The sequence below is a fragment of the Chlorocebus sabaeus genome, chromosome 4 (assembly GCF_047675955.1).
Source record: "Chlorocebus sabaeus isolate Y175 chromosome 4, mChlSab1.0.hap1, whole genome shotgun sequence".
Taxonomy (NCBI): domain Eukaryota; kingdom Metazoa; phylum Chordata; class Mammalia; order Primates; family Cercopithecidae; genus Chlorocebus; species Chlorocebus sabaeus.
This window is the reverse complement of record NC_132907.1, coordinates 38,426,506-38,453,046: the sequence shown is the minus strand read 5'-3', so window position 1 is coordinate 38,453,046 and position 26,541 is coordinate 38,426,506. Positions and strand designations below refer to the sequence as shown.

Genomic DNA, 26,541 nt, shown 5'->3' with positions numbered 1-26,541 from the left:
CAGTTTTAGTCTTTCTTAATCTAAATAGCTCTCTCTGCTGAAGAAATAGAAAACGTGCAGTAAGAACAAACCATCTTGGAGACTGACTATGAGGACAGCAGAATCCATTTGAGTGAATACTTTACCTGAACATTTTGATGTACTTAGCCTTGTTGATTTAAATAATAAGGAATAGGCTATATTTGATCAAATCCTAAAATCCTAAAAGTTGAAAGACTGTTAGAGAAAACCTCCCATCCAGTGGATGAATCTTTTTATAGACTTTTTGATAACAGAAAATCCTCCCACTTCTGCTTCATTTCCTCTCTGTTCAGGATGTAAATGTAAGGGTTATGAGGTCAATGCACATGTGCTTGTGTATCAGAAGTTCCAGTCGTGCAAAGCTTCAACACTCTGGCTTTTTCTCCACAGATTGCTAGTGCAACGACTGCTCCATCGATCCCTTCACATTTGTCTCCCGGCTTACGAGATGTGGCTCTTCGTTGTTTAGAACTTCAGCCTCAGGACAGACCTCCATCAAGAGAGCTACTAAAGCATCCAGTCTTTCGTACTACGTGGTAGCCAATTATGCAGATCAACTACAATAGAAACAGGATGCTCAACAAGAGAAAAAAACTTTTGGGGAACCACATTGATATTCTACTGGCCATGATGCCACTGAACAGCTATGAACGAGGCCAGTGGGGAACCCTTACCTAAGTATGTGATTGACAAATCATGATCTGTACCTAAGCTCAGTATGCAAAAGCCCACAACTAGTGCAGAAATTGTAAACCGTGCCTTTCAAAGAACTGGCCTAGGTGAACAGAAAGACAGTGAAGTTTGCATGACTAAATTGCAGAAGCATAATTTTATTTTTTTGGGGCACTTTTTCAGCAATATTAGCGGCTGAGGGGCTCAGAATCTATTTTAATATTTGAATTATTATTCCATTTCATATAGTGATCACAAGCGGGGGTTCTACAATTCCGTTCAAATTTTTTGTCACTGGCTATAAAATCAGTATCTGCCTCTTTTAGGTCAGAATATGCTATGAGTAGCATTACATACATATATTTTTAAAAGTTGATACTTCTTTATGACTCACAGTTGACCTTTATTTTCTTAAACACCTGGGCAATTGTGGCTCATTGTGCATTTTACTGTTGGCCCATTCATTTCGTTTTTGGAAATTATGGTTTTGTATTTTCATTTTTATTTACATTCATTTTTGTTTATTCAGGGAAAGGTGATCTTTTTTTCAAACCAGAAAAAAAAAAAAAAAAAAAAAAAAACTAGATATGAACAAGAGTTCATTAAATATCTTGCTATTGTAAAAGTTTTTAAAATACAGACTTAATTTTGTTTTTTATATTGGAATACAATAAAGTACTACCTACATTTGAGTCAGTCACCACTCTTATTGTGCAGGTTAAATATAAACTAAAAATTAACTGTCCTCTGTGATGCAAGTCACAACGAAGATCAAGATTACCTTAAAATTTATTTGAATTTTTTAGATGTTTTGGTTGTCAAACAGTAGGAAACTTCACAACATTTAAGTCTTATTCTGTATGTAACAATCCATCATTCACCTTCACTACTGGTAATAACATATGACTGCCATTTTCCTTTTACCATGCATCATCTCTTTACAGTAGGCCTGGCAGATCATTTTTAAAAAAGATTATTCAACTACCAATCAGTAATGTTTTTAAAGAATACATTTGCTTTGAACTTGGAAAATGTGTTCAGAAAGAAAAGTGGAATTGAATTTCATTTATACACTAATTCCTTGGATTTTGCACAGTTACCTAATGGTTTTAGTCTGGAGTTAAATTCAGATGCATGGAATCCTGAAGGAAAATGGTAGCTTTTTAATCTTTTTGTGTGTGTGTGAGTCTTTTAAATCAAATACTGATTAACTATTAAATACAACTTTTGAGATTTTAGTTTTAACTCTTCAGAAGCCAGTGTGAAATAGAATTGGTTATTCTCAAAGACTCAGGATAAACTAAATAAGCTATATAGAGTACATTTAAAATGTACAACACAAATTGGAAATACAACAAGTTACAAGATAAGTTTACAGGGATATATTGCTTATAATTTTTAAAAGGCAGTTTGTTTTTTATGTGAATATGTTTCTTAGTGAAATTTTACATTCCTTTGTTTTGGAAGATTGGCGATATTTGAAGAGTTAAAAATAGTACAGAAATGTGAAGTTTGGTAGCTCTAAATGTGTTGTACTTGACTTTCTTTTTTATTTTGGTTTTTTATTTTTATTTTTTATTTTTTGACTACTTAGAATTTTCACAATTCTAATAAGATTGTTTCCAAGTCTCTCATGTGCAAGCTTTAAAGGATGCACTCTTGCCATTTTATGTACTGGAAGATCATTGGTCAGATGAATACTGTGTCTGACAAAAATGTAAACTGTATAAACTGAGGAACCTCAGCTAATCAGTATTACTTTGTAGATCACCATGCCCACCACATTTCAAACTCAAACTATCTGTAGATTTCAAAATCCATTGTGTTTGAGTTTGTTTGCAGTTCCCTCAGCTTGCTGGTAATTGTGGCGTTTTGTTTTTTGTTTTGTTTTCAATGCAAATGTGATGTAATATTCTTATTTTCTTTGGATCAAAGCTGGACTGGAAATTGTATCGTGTAATTATTTTTGTGTTCTTAATGTTATTTGGTACTCAAGTTGTAAATAACGTCTACTACTGTTTATTCCAGTTTCTACTACCTCAGGTGTCCTATAGATTTTTCTTCTACCAAAGTTCACTTTCACAATGAAATTATATTTGCTGTGTGACTATGATTCCTAAGATTTCCAGGGCTTAAGGGCTAACTTCTATTAGCACCTTACTGTGTAAGCAAATGTTACAAAAAAAAAAAAAAAAATCTCTGGGTTAAGAAAATTTGGCTTAAATGTATCCTTTGTTATTTTAAATATATTGAGATATTTTAATTAAAATTTTTACCCCATTGAACCGATTTTATAGTATTTGTACCTATTTTGGTGTTTTTGTCTTTATAGTAAATAAAAGTTTTTGAACAAATGTTAATTGTTACTTTTATTTATTTTGAAATAATTTCATACTTATATAAAAGTTGCAAGAATACCACAGAGAACTTCTGTATACCCTTCACCCAAAGACCCTAGTCAGGTTTCGCCAGCTGCCCATTTATGTCCTTTATAGCAAGAGGATCCAAACCAGGATCACAAGTTGCTCTCAGTTGTCATGTTTCTTCAGTCTTATTGAATCCAGGGCCATTCTTAGTTCTTCCTTGACCTTAATGGCCTTAATTTTTTAAAGATTTCAGGTTATTATTTTATAGAAGCCCCTCAAATTGAGTTTGTCTGGTGCTGCTGCTTAATTAGATTCAGAGTACACACTTTTGGCAGGAACATCACAGGTGATGCTGTGCTCCTCTCGGTGTGTCATGTCAGGATGCAGACAGGTCGTTTGCCCCGTCACTGGTGATAACTGATAGTAACACTGTATAGTTACTCTTTCCTTTTATAATTAAAATCCGCCTTTATAATTGAAAGTATTCTTTAGGGGCGATATTTGAGACTACATAAATATCACGTTTCTTGCCCAGTTTTAACTCTCTGCTCTTAGCTTTTTTGCCTGAATATATTACTCTGATGGTTGCCAAATGGTGATCTAGTTCCTTCACTTCTTCTTTGCAGCATTTTGCTGCAAAGAAGAGCTTTCCCTTCTCCCATTTATTTATCATGTATCATATATTTGCTCAAGTTGCGGATTTGCCCAGTGGGAATGTCTGAAAGCTAGCTTCTCTATCCTTGGCAAGCCACTATTATTCTTTAATCACTTCCATACTTTCAGCCCCATCTTATGCCAAAGTGTCTCCTTTGGCACTGGGATCAGCCATTTTCCCAGAGCTCTGATTCCTTTGATGGAGAACAGTATTTTTAAAACCGAGATCTGGGTGCTAGATAGGCTCAATTCTACTGTGTGTCACCGCTCATTGGCTCTCTTGGTAGAGCTAGAATATATATATGAATATACACAGTTCTGCACACACTTGTAAAATATGCATACATATACCTACATACATACACATAAAAAGCATGAACTCACACCAACATTCCAATTGCAATCCAACGCCAACAGGGTTCACTCAAGCTTTCCCTTTTTCCAGATTTAACTTCCTTTTCAGGCAGTGAGAATCGTGACTCCGATTATTCCCAACATACTGACTGACTTGCTTAATTCTTCCCCTCCCCCATGTAACCAGTCTCCATGCAGGATGGTCAGTGTCAGAGTTCAGAAGCCATTTTGTTTCTCTACATTGGTTTCAAGTTTCTGTATAATTTGATTTGATTTTTTTTTTTTGGCGGGGGGACAGTCTCACTGTTGCCCAGGTTGAAGTGCAGTGGCACAATAGCTCACTAAAGGCTCTGCCTCCCAGGTTCAAAGGATTCTCCTGCCTCCCGAGTAGCTGGGATTATAGGTGGACACCACCATAGCTGGTTAATTTTTGTATTTTTAGTAGAGACAGGGTTTCACCATGTTGGCCAGGCTGGTCTTGAACTCTTGACCTCAGGTGAACCACCTGCCTCGGCCTCCCAAAGTATAATTTGATTTTAAATGTACATCTTTTAAATAGGTTTTGGGTATTTTTGCAAAAGGGTATATTTCTGTCACTTAAGAAAAATATTAAGTTGGAGAAAAGTTTTTGTTCCAGATGAATAGAATCAATTCTATTGCTCCTTAATTCTTTTTAAATGATATTAATAATTTTATAAAATGGGTGACAGTCTTCATGTCAGAAACCAGAAAAATGTTGGGGTATTATGCTCATATGGAAATGCTGATGATTGCATTTATGATCTGATGTAAGTCATTTGTTATAAAACAATGCATGAAATAACTACAGTCAGGGAAAACAGTGACTAATGAAAACTTACACAAATTGCTGTCTTTCTATGTCATGACATGGTTTGGCCGTTTTAAATTATACTGTAAGCATAAATGCCAGGTTGAGCTGTGATAAAAAAGGAAAGGACTGGCCTCTTGAAGTAGGTAATGACGGATTTGGTGACTACAGGACCTGAGATACAACCTGGGTTAAATCTGGTTCTGCCACTTACCTGCTACGTGACCCCCATTTTGACTTTCCGAACCTCCATTTCTGCATCTATAAAATGAAAGTGACAGTGTTGTGAGAAGTAAGAGAGCCTATATAAATGGTGTAGAATAGTACCTGGCATGTAGTGAATGCACAATATGTGTTTTTATGAATGACCCAAAGGTCACAGACTCAAAACACCCACTGGACTAGATCCCCAGCAAGGTTTGTGGCAGACCTAAGAGTTTGCGTCAAGTTCATGTCCAAGGTAGGCCACTGTTACCATGTCAGAATGAAAGCTGGGTGTTGTCAAATGCTCTAAATTTTCAAGAGAAACTGGAAATCTGGATTTTAGGTGCAATTCCCTATGTTTAAACATTAAAAACTAATTTAAATCCTTATTAAGAACTATAAAAACTATTTGTGCTAGACTACTGGCCTGTGGCTGACTACCTTTTGACCTCTGACCTGTGCCCAGACTTAGAAAACAAAAGAGGTAGAAAATTAGAGGGGAATCTCAGCTTTGGGAAATTGGATCTAAGACTTTTGTCTTTTTTGTTTGTTTGTTTTTTGTTTGAGACAGAGTCTCGCTCTGTGACCCGGCTGGAGTTCAGTGGCATGATCTCCGCTCACTGCAACCTCCAACTCCCTGGTTTAAGCGATTTTCCTGCCTCAGCCTCCCAAGTAGCTGGGATTACAGGCACTCGCCACCACGCCTAGCTAATTTTTTTGTATTTTTTAGTAGAGATGGGGTTTCACCATGTTGGCCAGGATGGTCTCGATCTCCTGACGTCATGATCTGCCCGCCTCAGCCTCCCAAAGTGCTGGGATTACAGGCATGAGCCACCGCGCCCAGCCAAGACTTTTGTCTTCTAAGATGTGAGATGAACAAAAGTGGAGATGCTGATTATAGATGCTAGAGAGCTTACCTCTGAAGAGAAAATTAATGTCTTAACTATACACACTAATGTGAAGTGCTTACCACTACAGCTCAAGTATCATGTTACAAAATATTAATATGCATATGTAGCATTCAAATATGTTGTCAATGTTAGAGTTAACTTTGTAGGTTTTATTTTGCAATAGCTAACTGTCTGCACAATCTGTTACCAAAAGAACTCCATCGATGACTGAAGCCAATCTCATTAGTTGGTATGCAACCTGACATCTCTATACCCCATGCCTCATGGCCCTCAGTTTGTAGCTTATCAGATCTGTAGAGGTAAAACCAGCCTAAGTTGATGTGGTGAGGGATAAATCCTTCATGCCCCAAAATTCTTTTTCCCACAATGCTGAGATTCCTGTTGGAGTTTATTTTTGAGATAACTAAGTGATAGCTTCCCTTAAAGTCAATTTGCTTAATAAGATTTCTCAACATCTATGTAGACATACTGAGAGGATGAGGATTATAACCAGGGTGAAATGGAGAGAAAGGATAGGAGAAATAAAAAGATGGGAGAGAGTGGCATGATGATATTTGTGCGTTAGAGCACCCTTGCAGTATCTTGAAGAAAAAATCACATGGGCCAATACAAAAGGCAGGGAGAAAGAAGGCAATTGCAGTATCCAGAGCCTAGGTAAAGGTAGCATCATGGGAATGAGGAGGAAGAGACATTAAACAGCAGAATTGAAAGATTGTAGAAATGACCTTGGGGGAAGGGTATGAGGAGGATGGAGAATGACATCGAGGATGCATCTGCTATCCAGGCTTGGTCACCTGTGTGAACGCTGGTGCCATTACTGATACAAGGAAATGACAGGGGGAGTAGATTGGAGGACAAGATGTGCTTTGGACATGTTAAATTCGAGTTGTCTGGAGGATATTCAAGTAGAAGTTTCCAGTAATACTGTATATGCACATCAGTACCTCCAGAGATATTTTGGTTGCAAATAATAAATGTGAAAGCTATTGACATATAAATGGTCACTGAAGCGATTGATAGATCATGTAGGGTTGTACTCAGCTGCATGTAAAAGTGACTGGACACATAGCCTACGAACGAGAGAGGGTAAGCAGGTCAGGGCCGGTGTATTAGGCCTAGGATGTCATCAATGTTGCCATGCTTTATCTTTCCGCTCCACTCTTCTTAGCATGAGGCTTTCATCCTCAGGCTCCAACTCTGGTCTCCAATCTACAATCAGAGAAAGAAAAAGGAAAATAAAAAGGTAGTGCTGTGTCAGGAAGACACAAACTTTCCTAAAAATACTTCTGAGATTTTCACTCACATTTCATTTGACTAGAACTCCCCAGCTGTAAGGAAGTTGGAGAAGAATGGGCATCAAGCAGGTAACTTTACAGCATCTACCACAATGAGTGACAAGGGAAATGGGGGAGAATACTCAGGAGAATATGTTCAGTGAGAAAAAAGCAACACCAGAACCCCGATGAAGACCAAGATTTAAGGCATAGATGAGAAGCAGAATAGATAAAGGAGACAAGAGCTCATCTTCAGAAACTAGAAATGCACAGGGTCAGGGAAATCAAGAGAGGAGAATGTTTTAAAGAAAGGTCAGTAATTTCAAAAGCCACAGACGTCAGGTAAGATAAGAACTTCAGTCTCACAAGGGGAATGGCAAGGAGCATTCCAGTGAAGCCAACTGGAAGGAAACATGATCATATCTGGGCAAGCATGGTCATGGAGATGACGTGCATAACCTACTTTGTCCAGAAGTCTGTCTAGGAGCAAAAGTGAAGGGAACAACGTGGAAGAATTATTTGGCCAATTATGCAACATCCAGAAGAGGGCAGCAGAGTAAAACTTTTCTTTAATTTGTACTGACTGCCAGATATCTGAAAATCAAACGTTATCTCACCCCTTTCTCAGGAATAGAGCAGAAATCTCAGTGCTCCCCTTAGAATGCTGAAAAAACTCAAAACAATCACTGAGAGTTGCATTTTTCCATTCTAAAACCTAGATTCAATGCTTATCTATTGCATAACAGGGTGTTCCTAGTCCCTCTACCTCCTTCCAACAGTCTACTTAACAACAAAAGGAGAGGCTGTAGCAAGATACTTGATGCCCTTTCCTGGTCTCTTGTTCTCAGAACCACTCTGCCGACAGCTGGCAGGGTCATCTATCCATCCATCCATCCATCTATATCCATCCATGCATCTATCCATCCATGCATCCTGCCAACCACTCTTCCTCTGAGCTTTTCAAACTCTATATCCAGCTAGTACTCTGCTACTAGAACATTCAGTGACTATCTACTGCTGACTACCTCAAATGTCCATGTTTTTTAATGGTCTGAACTTACTCTGCCTAAATCTTTATTTCCTACTATCCCTAATGCAAAATTTCTGTTCTACTCCTTTCATTATATTCCTGCTCTCCGAATCCACTGTGTTCCACCCCACCTCTGCACCTTCCCTCACACCAGTGGTTTTCAAACTTTTTGTTCTCAGAGCAGTCAAGAAGTGCTGCCACAGAATATTCCAGTTGATTCCCAAGACTGCCAAAACTAGCTGTGTACTACACACCTATATGTGGCATGCTGTACAGTATAGTCCTAATAGATTTGTGTATTTATTACATTTTTTTACAGTCGATGGCAGTAAAGTGGCCAGAGGAAAAGATGCCTTTTGCTAATTCATACAAAGAACTAGCAGAGACCATTTTCTCCTCCTTTTTATGCAATATTTTAGGTCCTGCAGCACAAAATTATTTTAAAATACTTTCTAATTTCATCAATATGTAACATACTACTATAATTCACAGAATTGGTATTAACTACAACATTCAATGAAATGTCACATACTTTCCTTCTCAAAATTTTGAATCACAATATGTGGTTCTAACACTCAATTTCCCAAATATTTTTGTCTTCAGACCCCATTACACTTTTAAAAACTGTCAGAAGCCCCCAAGGACCTTTTGTTCATGTGGTTAATAGCTGCTGATATTTACTATGTCAATATTAAAATTGATAAATGCATAAAATGCATTAATTCACAAGAAATAACTATTAAAACTTATTACATGTTAAATCAGATAACATATCTTTATGAAAAATCACTGTATTTCACCCCCAAAAAAGTAGGAGAGTGACATGTTTTATATTTTTTCAAATCTATATAATTTTTTTTTTTTTTTTTTGAGTGGGAGTATTACTCTGTCACCCAGATTAGAGTGCAGTGGCACCATCTCAGCTCACTGCAACCTCTGCTTCCCGGGTTCAAGCAATTCTCCTGTCTCAGCCTCCCGAGTAGCTGGGATTACAGGCGCCCACCACCACGCCCAGCTAATTTTTGTATTTTCAATAGAGACAAGTTTTCACCATGTTAGCCAGGGTGGTCTCGAACTCCTGACCTCAAGTGATTCACCCGTCTTGGCCTCCCAAAGTGCTAGGATTACAGGCGTGAGCCACTGTGCCTGGCCAAATCTATGTAATTTCTAACTTAATAAAAGGCAGTTGGATCCTCATATCTGCTTGTGCATTCAATCTGTTGTTTTATCACACATGTAACCTCTGGAAACTCCACTGTACCCTCAAGAAAGAATGAGAGTAAAGACAAATACATCTCAGTACAATTAAGAAAATAATTTTGACCTCATAGAGCCCAGAAAAGATCCTAGGGACCTCCAGGGTCCCCAGACCACATTTGAGAATTTCTGGCTTCTATTAATCCCTTCTACTTCTCTTCTACTTATTTCTCCTTGAAGCACTCCCCAACTCCGGTAGCTCACACTGAAATTCTATGGTAATTAATATTTAATTTTTAGAAATTATATGTTTTCCCAAATAGACTGTAATCTTTTAAAGTTGTACCTAGGCATACAGTTTTCAGTGAATAAATATTTGCCAGTTTTGTTACCCACATTAGGCTACATAGCTATTCAAATAGTCTACAGAATATCTGCTATCTCTAATTATCATCTCTCTTCCAGCACCGAATTTTGAAATCAAAGTTGTGCCTGCTACTTCCTCTGTCCCCCGACACCCAATACACACACACACACACACACACACACACACACACACACTACAATTTCCTTCTCTGTGTTGGATCATTCCCATCAACACACAAATATGCTATAAGATCTTTTATCTTACCAAATTATTCTTTGCCTTTAGCTCCATTTTTCTTCCTCTCTTTCCATAAAATTTACCAAAAGAGACACACACACTTGTTCCCATTCCTCGCCTCACATTAGGTTCTCAATGAACTCAAACACACTCAAACCTATCACTAAGACTGCTTTTGACCATCTTATGAGGGGTCTGCATTTATTGACAGGTGACTTCATAGTCACTGCTCAATCTATGTTCTTTGCCATCCCCTTTTTCTTCCTAGGTGATCTCATCCAGTGCTCTGGCTAAAAACTCTCACCAGCTATGGCTTTGGAGCTACAGATGTGAGAATATTCAACTAGTTACTTGACATTTCTTGGAGGCATTTCAAAACTTCACCTTCCCATATCCAATCCATTGGCAAGTCCTGTGAGTTTCTCCAAAATAGAATCCCAATCCATCCACCCTCTCCATCTCCACAATTACCAACCTAGTCTAAGCTACCATCGTCTCTGCCATAACTACTGTATTCGCCTCCTAACTGGCCTTACCGGTGTGGTGATTGCCACCTTTTCACCACATAATATCCAAAGTGATCTTTTTAAAACATGAATCAGATCCTATCATCCTCCTGCTTAAAACCCTCCAGTGGCTTCCCATTACACTAAGAATCCCAACTCCTCACCAGGACCTACAGTACTTGGCCTCTTCTCTTTCTCCCTGACTTCATCTTTCCCTTTTTCTTACTTACCCTGTTCCATAACCTTATTTTCCTTGCTTGAACATGTCAAGCTCCTCCCCATCTGTGCTTGTCCATTTGCATTGCAATAAGGAATACTTGAGGCTGAGTAATTTATAAAGAAAAGAGGTTTATTTTGCCTCACAGTTCTGCCAGCTGTATGAGAAGTGTGGTGCTGAAGCATCTGCTCCTGGTGAGGCCTCAGGAAGCTTCCAATCACAGCTGAAGGCAAAGGGGAGCTGGTGTATCACATACAGAGAGAGCGAGCATGGGAGAGAGGAGATGCCAGGCTCTTTTCAACAACCAGCTCTTGCATGAACTCACACAGCAAGAACTCACTCAATGAGGTGAGGACAGCACCAAGCCATAGGTGAGGGATCTGCCCTCATGACCCAAACACCTCCCACTAGGCCCATCTCCAACACAGAAGGTCACATTTTACCATGAGATTTGGAGGGAAAAAAACATCCAAACCATATCACTACCTCAGTGCCTTTGCATTTCCCATTGGGAGAATCTCCCCATGAATATTTTCAAGTTTGTTGCATTCTTGTCATTTAGGTCTCAGTCATTTGTGTCATCAGCCTATCAAAAATTGCTACCCCTAATCCCACACCATGTGACCCACATAAAGAGAGTGGGGTCCCAGCAGGAAACAGATAACACGTGCAAAATAAGACATTTGAAAATAATTGTGTAACAGCATGGACAGAATGAAGGGAAACCACAGGGAGATTGTATAGAACCATGGAGTTGACAATTAATAGAGAGCTGTTACCATCCATAGGCCTGAATGAAACCCGGAAACACAGAAGACTACATGGAGAGGACCTTAGGTTGGGATACAGCCAGTACACAGAGACCAGCACCTCACTCTCCTCTATTCCTGAAGTTCCCTGCCAGTGCTCTCCACTGGTCGAATCCACTTGGAAGCAGGAAGACAAGGGACCTTGTTGTTGTGCAAGCCAGTCAATCCCCCAGGGTGTGGACAGTGGCTCTGGAAAGGCTACATAAGATATCCAGCCCACTCTCTTCTCATTATCCTGCCTTATTTTCTTCACAGCATTAATCACTGTCTGACATTATTTATGTGTTTAGTATCTGTATCCTGCACTAGAGCTCAGGACATAGTAGGGGTTCAATAAATTATTTAAAAATCAAGTTAATCTCATTTTGAACTCTGGAAGTTACAATCTGTGCAGGCATACATGCCCTATTTATAGATATTTAGGACACTGATGTTAAAGATGATTTTACCAGCCAGGTGCTGTGCCTCACGCCTGTAATCTCAGCACTTTGGGAGGCCGAGACAGGAGGACTGATTGAGCTCAGGAGTTCAAGACAAGCCTGGGCAACATAGTGAGGCCCCATCTCTACAAAATTAAAAATTAAAAAATTAGCCAGGCATGGTGGTGTGTGCCTGTAATCCCGGCTACTTGGGGAGGATAAGGAGGGAGGATTGCTTGAACCCAAGAGTTGGAGGCTGCAGTGAGCTATACCTTTTTTCAAAAAAGAACATTTCTCCTACATAGTATTTTTGTAATTTATAGCATAAATGGGCTTTAAATGGAAAAACACAGCACATACATTCGTATCTTCAATTGGGTAAAGTATTTGGGGAAACTGGAAACAACAGGAAGTGGGAAAAAGAGTCAGAAGAAGAGAATAATTTTGGATAGCAGCACATCTCCATGCCCATCATGGCCAATCTTTTGCTTGCTATCTATGATATATTATAAAACTGTCAATTTGTCATTCTTCATTCATCTGTATTTAAAATGTTATGTAAATCAATAAAGACACAGACGATTTAAAAGACACTATGAACCAATGACCTACTTGATATTTATAGAACACTAAACCCAACAACTACAGAATACACATTCCTTTTACCTGAACATGGTATATTCACCAAGATAGAGTGCATGCTGGGACATAAAACAAGTCAATAAATTTAAAAGAATTGAACTCATGTTTTCGGACACAACAGAATTAAACTAAACACCAGTTACAATAAGATATCTAGAAATCCCAAATATTTGGAAATTAAAAACACATTTCTAAATATTTCATGGATTAAAAACATAAATCACAAAGAAATTTTAAAAATATTTTGTACTGAATGATAATGAAAATACAACATATCAAAATTCCTGAGATTTGGCTACAGTAATGCTTGGAAGGATAGTTATAACTTTAGATGCTTCTATAGAAATGAAAGAAGGAAAGACCAAAATCAGTGACCTAATATTTTATTCTGACAAACCAGAAAAAGAAGAGAAAAATAAACCCACTGTAAGTAGAAAACATAAAATACTAAAGATAAGAATATGACTGGTCACAGTGACTTATGCCTGTAAATCCAATGATTTGGGAAGCATAGGCAGGTGGGTCACTTGAGGACCAGTTCAGGCAACATAGTGAGACCCCATCACTAAAAATAAAAAAAGAAAGAAAAAAGACAAGAACAGAGGTCAACAAAATAAAAATTAAGCAGGGAAAAGTAATAAAGCCAAAAGCTGTTTCTTTGAAGATTGACAAACCCTCAATTACACTGATGAAGAAGGGAACACAAACCACCAAAATCAGGAACGAAAATGGGCTATTACAACAGATCATACAGACATTAAAAGGCTAGGAAGACGGTATTTATAAACAACTTTATACCAAGATATTTGACAATTTAGACGAAATGAACAAATTCCATAAAAATATAACTTACCAAACAACACAAGATGAAACAGACATTATGAATAGTCCCATATCTTTAAAATAAGTTGAATTCATTATGAAAGAAAATTACAAGCCCAGATGTTTTCACAGGCAAATGCTATCTAAAAAATTTTAAAACATACTTCAAAATAATGTGGGATGACAATAGCATATGTTAAAACCTACAGGATCTGACCAAAGAGGTACTCATAACTCAGTAGTTATGTCAGAAATCCAAGGACAGATCAACATTTGACAATGTGTCATCATTCACTACATGAATAAAGGAATAAAAACTATATGGTCATCTCAATAAACAGAGAAAAGTATTTGATATTTATCATTCATTTAAAATTTAAAACAATAAAAAATTTTTGGAAAGTCAAAAATAGAACTTTAAAAAACTTCATAAAGTATACCTACCAGAAAATTACAGTAAATACTAAACTTGAAGGCAAAACCTCAAAACTAGAAGAATGCAGTAGACTTACACAAGCCAATAAGGGTAGATCTTCAAGAAGTATTTTTGAGTAAATCAAAGAAGTTGTGGATCCTTATAGTATTTTAACAATACTCACAAAATACTATGTATTTTCTATAAAAACATACGCAGGTATGTAAATACATAAAAATAAAACTGGCAGAAAACACACCAGTCTGATAATTTCTGAGAAGCGCCAAGGACCAGGATTGGTGGAAGCACAAGGTATAGAGTTTGGTTAAGGGTGACTTGAGCTTTAGCTACCATGTTTCTATTTGTACAACTTTAGATACTTCCGTCAGAAAAGAAGAAAAGATTAAAATTAGTGACCTAATAACCTACTTTAAGAAACTAGAAAAAGGTTTTCATTAATTACTTACCTAACCAAAATTTAATTTTAATACCAAAAATACAAAAAACACTGTAAAAATACACAAAAACTGATTTATTTTCTTTTTTGAGACAAGTACATTACCACAGGTAAAGATTAAAGTAGTTCTTTTGAGTTCTTTATTAAGTTTGGAGACTATAAAGAAACTTTCTTGTATGCCACTTATTAATACAGCCTGGAACTGAATTGACTCCATTTATCAAGTCAGGTAAATCTAGATTATGCCAAATTATCAAACACAGAGTCTGATAGAAAAGCCTCTAGAGTTTGCTAACATTCTATACGATATGAATGAAATAGAGACACTGGTGGATACTTTTTATTTCTTTCAGAATAGAACAAATTAGTCCCGCAGCTACTGGCAATTGGCTTTTTTTTTTTTTTTCTTTTTTTTTTGAGACAGAGTCTTGCTCTGTCACCCAGGCTGGAGTGCAGTGGTGGATCTCGGCTCACTGCCACCTCCGTCTCCCGGGTTCAAGCGATTCTCCTGCCTCACACTCCTGAGTAGCTGGGACTACAGGCACGTGCCACCAACCCCCCCGGCTAATTTTTTTTTTTTTTTTTTTTTTTTTTTTTTTTAGTAAAGACGGAGTTTCGCCATGTTTGCCAGATTGGTCCTGAACTCCTGACCTCAGGTGATCCACCCACCTCGGCCTCCCAAAATGCTGGGATTACAGGCGTAAGCCACTGCGCCGGGCCTTGGCTGAGTTTTTATTAGATCTGAGCCGTTCAATTTCAACTTCTGTTTAGGATCCAACCTCGCTCTCAGGCAAAGAATAGAGGAAATGATACCAACGTATTTATCTGTCAATAAACACTTGGTGATTTGAATATGGTTAAGGGATTCCTGTAGTTTGCCCCCCTTAAAAGTGAACTTTGTCCAAACATGTTCTAAATATGTGTGTGCGTGTGTATGCATCTGTGCCTTGGCGAGGAGCAGTCGTAAAGGTCCTCTTAAATTTCACCTAGAGACAGACTACTTCCCACCTCATCCTCTGAGGTCAACATTAGCCTAAATACCAAAGCCAGATTAAGACGCTACAAGAAAACTACGGAACAGTATCTCTCATGAACCCAGATGCAACACTTTTAGACAAAACTTTTCCAAATTGAATCCAAGACCAAATTAAAAGGACAAAAGCATCTCAGTGGTTGCTTGGGGACTGGGGGAGGGGCTGGATCCTTATCTTGGTTTTGGTGTCGAAAACCTATCAAATTGTTCACTTTAAATACGTGCAGTTGATTGTATCCCAACCATACCTCAATAAAGCTGTTTTTCAGAAACATTTGCCCACATAGTTTTGCCTTTGGGGTGAATGAAGAGAAAAACGAGTGAAAACAGGGCATCATGACATTTTGTTCTTTTACGTGTATATATTCGCAAAACGCCCAAACTGGTAACTTTGGGAACACGGGTTCACGCAGGAGAAGGGCTGCTGTCGGGGGAGGGCTGAAACTCGGGTTCCCGAAGTCGGACTGCTCGGGGGCCACAGAGAGAGGGGGAGAGAACGTCGAGGAAGAGGCAGAGCTCAGGCGGACGGAGGATGGAACACGGAGAGCGGCCGGGACAAAGGGCAGGCCAGACCGCTGTGACAGAGAAACCAGGCGGTCCGCTCCCGGGATGCGGTCTCGGGGGCGAGTTGGCCCCTGAGGCCCGGTGACCCTTCGCCCGCAACCAGGGCTAGCGCCTGTGTGCGCCCACGGAAACACCCGACCGACTGGAGAAAGAAAAAGGGGTCAGGGGACCTCCTTCCAGCTCTACGCGCCTCTCATTCAGAGGTAGAGGTCAGGAAAGGGGAAGGACGGAGCCCCAGAGCAACAGAAGTCAGGCGGTGCCAGGGACACTGAGGGCGGAGCCAGGGGAAGGCTGCCGAGCGCGGTCCTCGCCCCTCCCGGTCCAGGACGGGCCCGAGGCCTCGATCCGCCTTCCCCGCGCCGTGCTGGTCAGGGCCCCGCGGGGCAGCCATGCCGGGACGTCTGCTGCGGGGCCTGTGGCAGCGATGGGGCCGTTACAAGTACCGCTTCGTTCCCTGGATCGCGCTGAACCTAAGCCACAACCCGAGGTGAGAGGGCGGGACGGCAGAACGAGGGGCGCCTGCCTTCAGTTCCCAGACGCCACCAGGGCCGCGGGACGCGAGGCGGACTGCCGGAGGCGGACTGCCGGTCGCGGACTGCCGGTCTGCTATGGGCTGGCCAGGGAGGGCAGGGACTGAGGTGGGCGGGCCGGGTGGGCGGGGACTGAGGCCGCGGAGGGGTTTAAGGACCCCGGGCCAGAGGCGGGCGGGGCCGAGGCTGGTGGAGTCAGAGGCGAGCTGGAAGCCTGAAGTGGGCGGTGGCTTCAGGTGGGCGGGGCCTATGTCCTGTTTCCCAGTGTCCGCCGCGCTGCCGGGCCCGCGAGGCAGGGCTCGCCAGCCGGAGGTGTCTTCCGTTTTGTATTGCGTTCCGCACTGACTAGGGACCTTGTACCTGGGAAAAAAATGGAACTTTTTTAAAAGACCGCTCTTACCGCGTGAGAGTGCGTGACTTTTTCTCCACCAGGCCTTAATTAGGTGCTTGAATTTCCTCAGAAAAGCCAAGCCAGGGTTTATTTTCGTAGTTCATACAAGTACTTCACGTGGTTAAAGAAGCCCGTCCCGGCTGTGAGAATAGCGTGGAGTAGCTCGCGCGTTAAGAACGGGCAGAACGCCACCCAAAAGCAAGTCGGGATGGTGGGTTTCGGATTGGGGTGCGTCCCGCAGGCGTTATTAAGGGCTCACCAGTGATCAGCTCAACACCGTGCTCACCAAAGAGGCCGACCGGGCCTCCCTGAAGTCAGTGTCCGAAAAATAGGGAAACAAAGCCCTTTCCCGAAGGTTGCATACTTGGGAAACAGGAGATCAGTTGTATCATGACTACGGAACCGTGAGGCGGGAATTACAACTTTTTTGTTCAAGTAAAAATAATGCAGTTAGTACAAAAAGATAATGATTATGGAAATAAGAGATGCAGTCATTGAAGACGTTAGTACTCCTGGAGAGAGTGTCACAAAGTATACGATGTTGAATTTGTCTTTGAATCTACAAGGCCATTTTTAAAAAGCAATTTAATGTGAGGTCATTCATTCTCATTGTGATGACATTCAGCTTGGCTGTTGGGTGTAGTACGGGAAAGAGCTGAACTTAGTTTCTGCCTCTGGCTCTCCCACTTACTGGCTTTGGGACCTTGGGCAAGTTCCTTAACAACTTTGCTTTCCTTGTCTGCAAAAATGGAATAATGTAAGGACCCCACAGCGTATGGTATAGAATGGGTCTTTCATAATTACTAGCTGCTTGGGTGGGAAGTGTGGGGAGTTAGCTAACTAGTAACTCCCCCAAACAATTCTTTCCTGAACTTAGTTCCCAGCCCTTCACACACATGAGAATAAGCTTATAGTTCCTTAAGGCCAAGAACCCAAAAAGTATGCAGATAAGTTTGGCTTTTACCAGTTGAAGGGTAGTGAATAGAAACTTTTCCCATTTTCAGGACCCTCCGGTATGTTCCAGAGGAATCCAAAGACAAAGTTATCTCAGATGAAGATGTCCTAGGAACGTTACTGAAAGTTTTCCAGGCTCTATTCTTAAATGATTTCAATAAACAATCAGAAATCTTGACTATGCTTCCAGAATCTGTCAAATCAAAATATCAAGACCTACTGGCAGTTGAACATCAAGGGGTGAAACTGCTTGAAAACAGACATCAACAGCAAAGTACCTTTAAGCCAGAAGAAATTCTTTACAAGACTCTGGGTTTCAGTGTTGCCCAAGCAACTAGCTCATTGATTTCTGCTGGAAAAGGTGTCTTCGTTACGAAAGGATTGGTACCAAAAGGCGCAGTCGTATCTATGTATCCTGGTAACAGCACGATTAATGTTACACTTTGCCAAGCCTCTTATTTATTGATAAATATAAGTTCAATAAAATACCCAGCCTTGCAATCCTTAGAGTAAGGTATTAAATTGGAAACTTGAGTTTCCATAGATTTTTATAATTCTAATTCGGAAATTAACTGTTTGGAAATTGTTACATGTTAGAAAGTATCCTGGAGTATTTGTTGGGATAAATGCGCTTTTTCTTTCAAGGAAAGCTTTCCTGTCAATGTTTAAATTTAGAACATAGTATGACCCACTTTGACAAATTACTTAAAAAGCACTAGAGAAACATGTCAGTTTGGTTAGTTGATAGCTAAAAATAAAAATGGTATGGATAGGCTAACGCCTGTAATCCCAGCACTTTGGGAGGCCGAGGCGGGCAGATCGCGAGGTCAGGAGTTCGAGACCAGTCTGGCCAACATAGTGAAACCCTGTCTCTACTGAAAATACAAAAAATTAGCCGAGTGTGGTGGTGTGCGCCTGTAATCCCAGCTACTTGGTAGGCTGAGGCAGGTGAATCACCTAAACCCAGGAGGCCGAGGTTGCTGAGACTGTGGCATTGCGCTCCAGCCGGGGCGACAGTGTTAGGCTCTATCTCAAAAAAAAAAAAAAAAAAAAAAGGTACAGATCAAAACGTAAAAGATAGCGTTTAAACCCATAAATCACCGAATAAAGACCTTCCTGCCCTTTCTACACTTGAAAAGTAGGCAATTTCTTGGCACAAGATCATTTACTAGATGCTAAATAGACTACGTTGTGTGTTAAACTAACATTATATTATTTGGTATAGTGGAAAGTGTGTGTGTGAATATTTGAGTCAGATAGACCCAGGTTTTTAAAAATTCATTCTCCTGTTTTCTAATTTTACATCCCCAAGCAAGGGAGTTTCAGTTTCCTGCTGTACAAATAACCTGATTTTGTAAAAACTAAATAGAATAAATTAATTAATAATAAAACAAGTTTAATAAATAGATTAACACACCTGGAACATAGAACGCACAAGGCAAATATTTTCTCATTTCCTCTTCTGCCAGTGAAAGGAGAAACAGCCTTAATGTCAGACTCATCTATTCCCATGTGTCTACATTATTTAATTATTAGCAAAATAAATTTCTTCAAACTCTTTAGATGTTAAATCACATTCTACTTAAAAATATATATGTTCGTGTGTGTGTGTGTGTGTGTGTATATATGACTTTTTAAAACTGAGCCTAAAATGTGTCATATTATCATTAATCAATTTATCATTAATCATTATTATCATTAATTCATATTATCATTAATCAAGATAGCCAAATTCTATTTTGCTGTGTGGATGACCTGGTTCTGTGCTCCATCTGCTATTGGGTGTTCACTCTTTAGAAGGGGGAAAGTAACTAAACAGAATGTGATTGTGTTCCAAAGAAGGGTTCTTACCGCAGTGTTTATGATTTTTCATGTTTCTGTAATATTTCTGTCTTGTTGTATAATAGGTACAGTATATCAGAAGTATGAGCCAATCTTTTTCCAGTCCATTGGAAATCCATTTATTTTTAGATGCCTGGATGGGGTACTCATTGATGGGAATGACAAAGGAATATCAAAAGTTGTGTACAGGTAAGTGATGTCTATGTTCAAATTTAATTAAATGAGACAGAACCACACTTATCACAATGATTATGACTAACAGCATTTGTGCTTTATTTTTTATAAAAAGAGATGGGGTCTTGCTATGTTGTCCAGGCTGGTTTCAAACTCCTGGCCTCAAGTGACACTCTCATCTTGGCCTCCCAAAGTGTGGGGATTATAGGCTTGAGCCACCGCATCCAGCTCAGCATTTATACTTTATTTTATTTTATTTTTACTTTTTTACTTTTTTTTTTTTTTTTTGAGACAGTCTCACTCTGTTGCCCAGGCTGGAGTGCAATGGTGTGATCTCTGCTCACTGCAACCTCTGCCTCCTGGGTTCAAGCAATTCTTCTGCCTCAGCCTCCCAAGTAGGTGTGACTACAGGCATGTGCCACCAGGCCCAGATAATTTTTGTATTTTTAGTAGAGATGGGGTTTCATCATATTGGCCAGGCTGGTCTCAAACTCCGGACCTCAAGTAATCTGCCCGCCTCGTCCTCCCAAAGTGCTGGGATTACAGGTGTGAGCCACTGCGCCTGGCCAGCATTTATACTTTAAATAAAATTCTGTTTAGATAGCTGCTGTGTAACAACTCAATTGCCCTACTGATTATACAAAAGCCTTTTTTTTTTTTTTTTTTTTAAAGAAAAAAAGCACTTGTGTAATTCTAGGGTTAATTCTGTATTTTGGAATTCTATTTTAAGATACAGATCCATTAGCTAATGCTTTCACCTGTTTCAGATCTTGCAATGGGAGGGATCGACTCGGCCCTTTAAAAATGAGTGATAGTACATGGCTAACGTCAGAAATTCATAACCCTCTGGCTGTGGGACAGTATGTCAACAATTGTTCCAATGGTAAGAAGGCATCATGGGGCTGTGAGACGCGATATAGCAATGTAATTCTACTCCTTTATCATATGACTGAGTGCCAAGGGCAGTTGAGTGAACATATAATAAGCTAGTCAAGTCCTTAAGCAACTATCACTTTTGGACAGACAATATCAGAGAATTAGGGGAAATAATGATATACATTATTTAGAATTGTTTACTATTTTTCTTCTGATTTTGCAGTGAATATAGGCAATTGATAACTGCCCTTTGATCATTATTTTAGCATTTTAAAAATAGAAATTATTATGTCAGTGCTTCAATATAGCCTTATAGATTAATGGCTAGACTAGTATCTGCTTTCTTTTGCTAAGTTTGTGAGTCACTATATCTTCTTTAGGAGTTGACTTTCCCATAGGTAAAAGTTTGATTGTTTGACTACATTTAACATGGCCTTTGTCGTTAGTGAGAAATGAAGTCCAAGCCTGACTTGTTTATTAATATTTAACCTTTAACATTTCTGAGCCTCTATTTCCTGACATATAAAAAGTAAACAAGAGGCCGGGCGCGGTGGCTCAAGCCTGTAATCCCAGCACTTTGGGAGGCTGAGGCGGGTGGATCACGAGGTCAGGAGATCGAGACCATCCTGGCTAACATTGTGAAACACTGTCTCTACTAAAAATACAAAAAACTAGCCGGGCATGGTGGCGGGCGCCTGAAGTCCCAGCTACTCGGAGGCTGAGGCGGGAGAATGGCGTGAACCCAGGAGGCGGAGCTTGCAGTGAGCCGAGATCGCGCCACTGCACTCCAGCCTGGGCGACACAGCAAGACTCCGTCTCAAAAAAAAAAAAAAAAAAAAGGAAACAAGAAAACATACATATATGTTTATTATGTATGTTGGTATATATTATCTAAACATATGTTTATTATATATGTTGTTTATGCAAAAAGTAAATAAAAAGTGTTATATATGCCTTATTTGCTTTTTGAATATTTGATATATTTATGATTTACCATATATGTATCTGCAAATATATATAAGTAAATAAAATCTAACAGTGCCTGGAACATGGTAGTAATTATTTTGAGCATGTTTTGATAATTTAGAAAAACAGACATCAAGTGTCATAATTCAGTTCTGTTTTCCATGACCTTGTATAATGGCTCTTTTTCTAAAAATTCTGTGCTTGTTCCTAGACAGAGCAGCTAATGTCTGTTATCAGGAATTTGATGTGCCTGCAGTTTTCCCTGTAGAACTGAAGCAGTATCTTCCAAACATTGCCTACAGCTATGACAAACAAAGGTTCGTTTGCTAAAAGAGCATTTCATATCTTCTGCTTATGCTGTACTTAAAAATATATAGAAGAAAAAGCTATATAGAATTTGGGGTAAGATTTTTTTTTAGTGAAAAATTATAACTTAGATTTTTATGTTCACACCTTAACCTGTTAATGTAGGCTTATTTGAAATTTAAAATTTTCATTTAACTTAGCTCAGTCTGCTTATTTTTACCCATTTTTATTCTATGGCAATACTTCATAAGTATCCACCTTAAAGTTTTTTCAGATAATTCTGTTGTTTTCCCTACCTACAAAATCTTCAAATATATTTTTACTTTATTCATTTATAATATCATGTTCTCTACCTTATAAGAAAGCATCCAAAAGAGGCCACCAAATTACACTATGATTTCTTTGCCAATTTCACTATTAGGTTCTTAATAGTGAAAAAAAGGACTATGTTCAGAAGACACATATTTTAACATAGCATTTATTTTCTGTTCATTCAGTGGAAAGTCTACCGAGAATATTCAAATAGAAATTTTAAAATATAGGTAATTCTGGAGAGCTAAGAGTTCTTTCTTAACAGTGCTATAGGAAGATATAATCTTTGTATTATTTTGCTGAGTTGCTAGCAAACTTTATTTTGCATAGGACCTATTAAATTGTCCTTCTAAGATGAATAACATTGAAAACATGAACTATTCTTTATATTTAAAACTTGAGGTCAGACATGGTGACTCAAGCCTGTAATCTCAGTACTTTGGGAGGCCAAGGTGGGCGGATTGCTTGAGCACAGGAATTTGAAACCAGCCCAAACAACATGGCAAAACCCCTTCTCTACAAAAAATACAAAACTTAGTTGGGTGTGGTGGTGCGCACCTATAGTCTCAGCTACTTGGGAAGCTGAGGTGAGAGGATCCTTGACCTTGGGAGGTGTAGGTTGCAGTGAGCCGAGATGGCACCACTGCACTCCAGCCTGGGTAACAGAGCCAGATCCTGTCCCAAAACAAGAAAAAAACAAAAACAAAAAACTTGATAATTTTTGCTTCTCTGCATGTGTATGTTTGTGTGTTTAACAATTAGCTTTTCTTAGCCATATTCTCCGGGGGATGATGTTATTAGAACGTTGAATGTGTATATATAACAATATCTAGGCTGGGTACGGTGGCTCATGCCTGTAATCCCAGCACTTTGGGAAGCCGAGACGGGTGGATCACAAGGTCAGGAGTTTGAGACTAGCCTGACCAACATGGTGAAACCTTATCTCTACTAAAAATACAAAAATTAGTCAGGCGTGGTGGGACACACCTGTAATCCCAGCTACTCAGGAGGCTGAGGTAGGAGAATCGCTTGAATCCGGGAGGCCTGAATCTGGGAGGTTGCAGTGAACCAAGATCACGCCACTGCACTCCAGCCTGGGGGACACAGTGAGACTCCATCTCAAAAACAAACAAACAATATGTTATGATGTCTAGGAAAAAGCATTTTTTAAAACTCCAACTAATTTTAAGTAATGTTTTCATTTTTCAGAATATAAGATACAAATGAACACAAGAAAAACTATAATGTCGTTTTAAAATCCTTTTTGTGATACTAGTTTTGGGGGCCTAAACTTAGAAACAGTGTTTCCAGAAGAAGTAGTCAGTTGTATAAACATTGATTTGTGATTTTTTAAGTGATATAGATATACTCTTTAGAATACCTGAACCAGGAATAAGAACAATTTCCTCGTGGAAATCTAATGCATAAACTAAAATGTAAGAAACCTGAGTAAAGTCACATCTGTAAAAGCCATGTTGGTTATATTAAAAATATGAGCTTATATTTGTTAATGCTCTACCTTTTGTATATCTTTCTTTTTGTTTTCAGCCCACTTCGATGTGTTGTTCTTGTCGCACTTAGGGACATCAGCCAAGGAGAAGAGCTTTTTTCAAACTACTACACAATTGTCAGCTAACTGTGAATCAGAAATTATTAGGTTTTCTACTCATCTATTAATTCTAAGTGTTTATTGTTAATCACTTCTCTGAGTTATACCTGTAAAACAAATATTTTGAGACTTAATTGGATTAGGAATTTTTTATGTTTTTGTTCATATTATATTTATGTTCCAATTTCATGATAAAAGCTACTTGCTTCATTACAATTTCAAATTTGTAATGCAATTCCAATTTTAATTGGTTTTCACCTAAATACATAATAGCTTATTAAATTAAAACCTACTCTTTGAAATTATAATTTCAATTTTTCTTTTGTTTATTTTGTAAGCTCTGTGGTGGTTTATAAAATTGTAGCCAGGCATTAGCAGTTCTTGTAGTACTGCTGATGTGTACAAACTTCTGCAAAAACTTTATTTTTACAGAATTGAGTAACAAATATCTATTGTGTTGCCATGAGTAAATTGGTATATATATGTATAATGTAAAGATTGCTGTAGCTGGGTAAGGGGAAAATGTGAGGTCATTATACTATTTTCTTTACTCTTTGAACATTTTCACACCAAGGAAAAGGTGAAAAAAAAGTGCAAGATGGTGGGAGGAACACGTATTCCCCGTGTCTCGTATCTTCATGTGGAGGCTTCCACTAGTAATGTTCCTAGCCTATCTCTCCACCCACTGGAGGAAGAGTGACATCCTGATTATGTTTGGAAAATAACTAAGCACCCATGTCCTATACCCTCCTAGTTCCTTCCCTGTGGACTCTGGGAAGCCCAGCCAGTGACAGAGTGAGTCCAGAGGTGTGATATATTGGTAGGCCAACCTGGCTGCAGCCCTGAAGCTGCCTTCCCCAGTTTTATTAGCAATAGTTACTTTGACCTCCATCGACCTGACTCCAGCGCTCTCAGTTCCAAACTTGGATAGGAAGGAGGGTGTTCTTCACTGGGCCCCTCAGAAATTCGTGGAACCTATATAACCAGATTCTGACCACCTTCACTTCCTTAACACCAGCTTTACTCACCTCGTTTATTGCTATTTCAGTAGCCTCTCAATTGCCTTGTTTCCACTCCTGTCCTCCTTACAGAACATATCACCAAGTGTGATTCTTTTAAATGAAAGTCAGGTACTGACATACCTCTGCTCAAAACCCTCTCCCTATGAAGTCCTTCACATGCATGATCTGCTCAGGATCTCAGAGCTCCTCTCCTGTTCTCCTCTTGCTCACTCCACCCCAATCCACACCTGCCTCCTGGCCACTCTTCAAACCTGCCAGGCATATATTCCCACCCCAGGACTTTTGCACTTAGTTCTCTCTGCCTATAAACATCTTCCCCCAGATAGCCACATAGCTTGTTCTCTCCCTTCCCGTCACCTCAGTGAGGAGCGTTGCTTCATCACCCTATTGAAATTTACAATCCCTCACTGCCCCCACCCGATATATTCCTCATTCTCTTTAGTACTTACCACCAGCAAACATACCATAGATGGAAATTATGGCCAAAATGACTTCCAGTAACACAGATGTAACTAGAGATTATCCTGCTTCCACAGGCTTTTCCGTCTCCGAAAGCCTGAAATACTATGAGCTCTCACATGGCACTCTGTTGCATTCTTGATGTATTCAGAATGTGTGTGCGCTCTGAAGGCACTTCTGTGCATGTGTCCACCACAGAGCCCTATGCGCTAAGGTCCTTTGGTGTCTGAGAAGGAAAGAATGTGGTTTTAGTCAAGTAACCAAAGCAGAGGAGTCAAGGTTTTTGCTTTCCTTTTATCCCCTTCTTGGCCTTGTACAAACTTTGGATATCTGATCACTGCATCTTAAAAATGGAACTACATAAAGTTCTGGTCTGAGCAAATGAAATATGGGGACAAACTTGTGAAATAAGGCCAAGATAGGAACGTTATCTTAAAAAGATGTTTAGGAAAGATATGACTAGGGTCAAACTATGAATTGTATGGATAAGAAAGACTAGTTGACCATAAATGTAGTCTATCAAGTAATATTTGACCAAATTTCAGATCTGTCTTCCTAAAAGACAGTTACCTAGAACAGTGTTTGAAACATGTTTCCTGAATTAAGCTAAAAGTATAATCCTTACTTTGGGATTTTTTTTTTTTTTTTGAGATGGAGTCTCGCTCTGTTGCCCAAGCTGGAGTGCAATGGTGGGATCTCAGCTCACTGCAACCACCGCCCCCAGGGTTCAAGCAGTTCTCCTGCCTCAGCCTCCTGAGTAGCTGGGATTACAGGCATGCGCTACGTCGCTCAGCTAATTTTTGTATTTTTAGTAGAGACAGGGTTTCACTATGTTGGTCAGGCTGGTCTTGAACTTGTGACCTCATGATCCGCCCGCCTCGGCCTCCCAAAGTGCTGGAATTACAGGGGGACTTTCATTATAGATGGAAAACTATTATAAAGGATTTAAGGAAAACATTTAATCTACCAACTTCACTATATCTTATTTACTGCATCTAAAACCAATTTAACAGTAGTATAATATCTACCTATTTGCTATAGCTTAAGATTCATTAAATAAAATGCCTACTTTTGGCAAATATTCACACAAACCAAGAAAA

General features: G+C 39.3%; 2 protein-coding genes across 3 annotated transcripts in view; both read left to right on the top strand.

Moving 5' to 3' along the window:
- The window catches only part of MAP3K1 (mitogen-activated protein kinase kinase kinase 1), a 77,988-nt gene extending 74,941 nt beyond the window's left edge, over positions 1-3,047 (top strand). For both annotated transcript variants that reach the window (XM_007973000.3, XM_007973008.3), the window contains exon 20: positions 412-3,047. In XM_007973000.3, coding sequence (XP_007971191.2) covers positions 412-561 — 150 coding nt within the window. In that variant the 3' untranslated portion in view covers positions 562-3,047. The remainder of the gene's footprint in view (positions 1-411) is intronic.
- Positions 3,048-16,289: 13,242 nt separating this feature from the next.
- Positions 16,290-24,268, top strand: SETD9 (SET domain containing 9). The gene is made up of 6 exons (XM_007973030.3): positions 16,290-16,487; positions 17,926-18,293; positions 19,783-19,906; positions 20,659-20,774; positions 21,945-22,050; positions 23,900-24,268. Exons 1-6 carry the CDS (start codon positions 16,390-16,392, stop codon positions 23,985-23,987), a joined length of 900 nt encoding a protein of 299 aa, XP_007971221.1. The 5' UTR covers positions 16,290-16,389; the 3' UTR covers positions 23,988-24,268.
- The last annotated feature ends 2,273 nt before the right edge of the window (positions 24,269-26,541 follow it).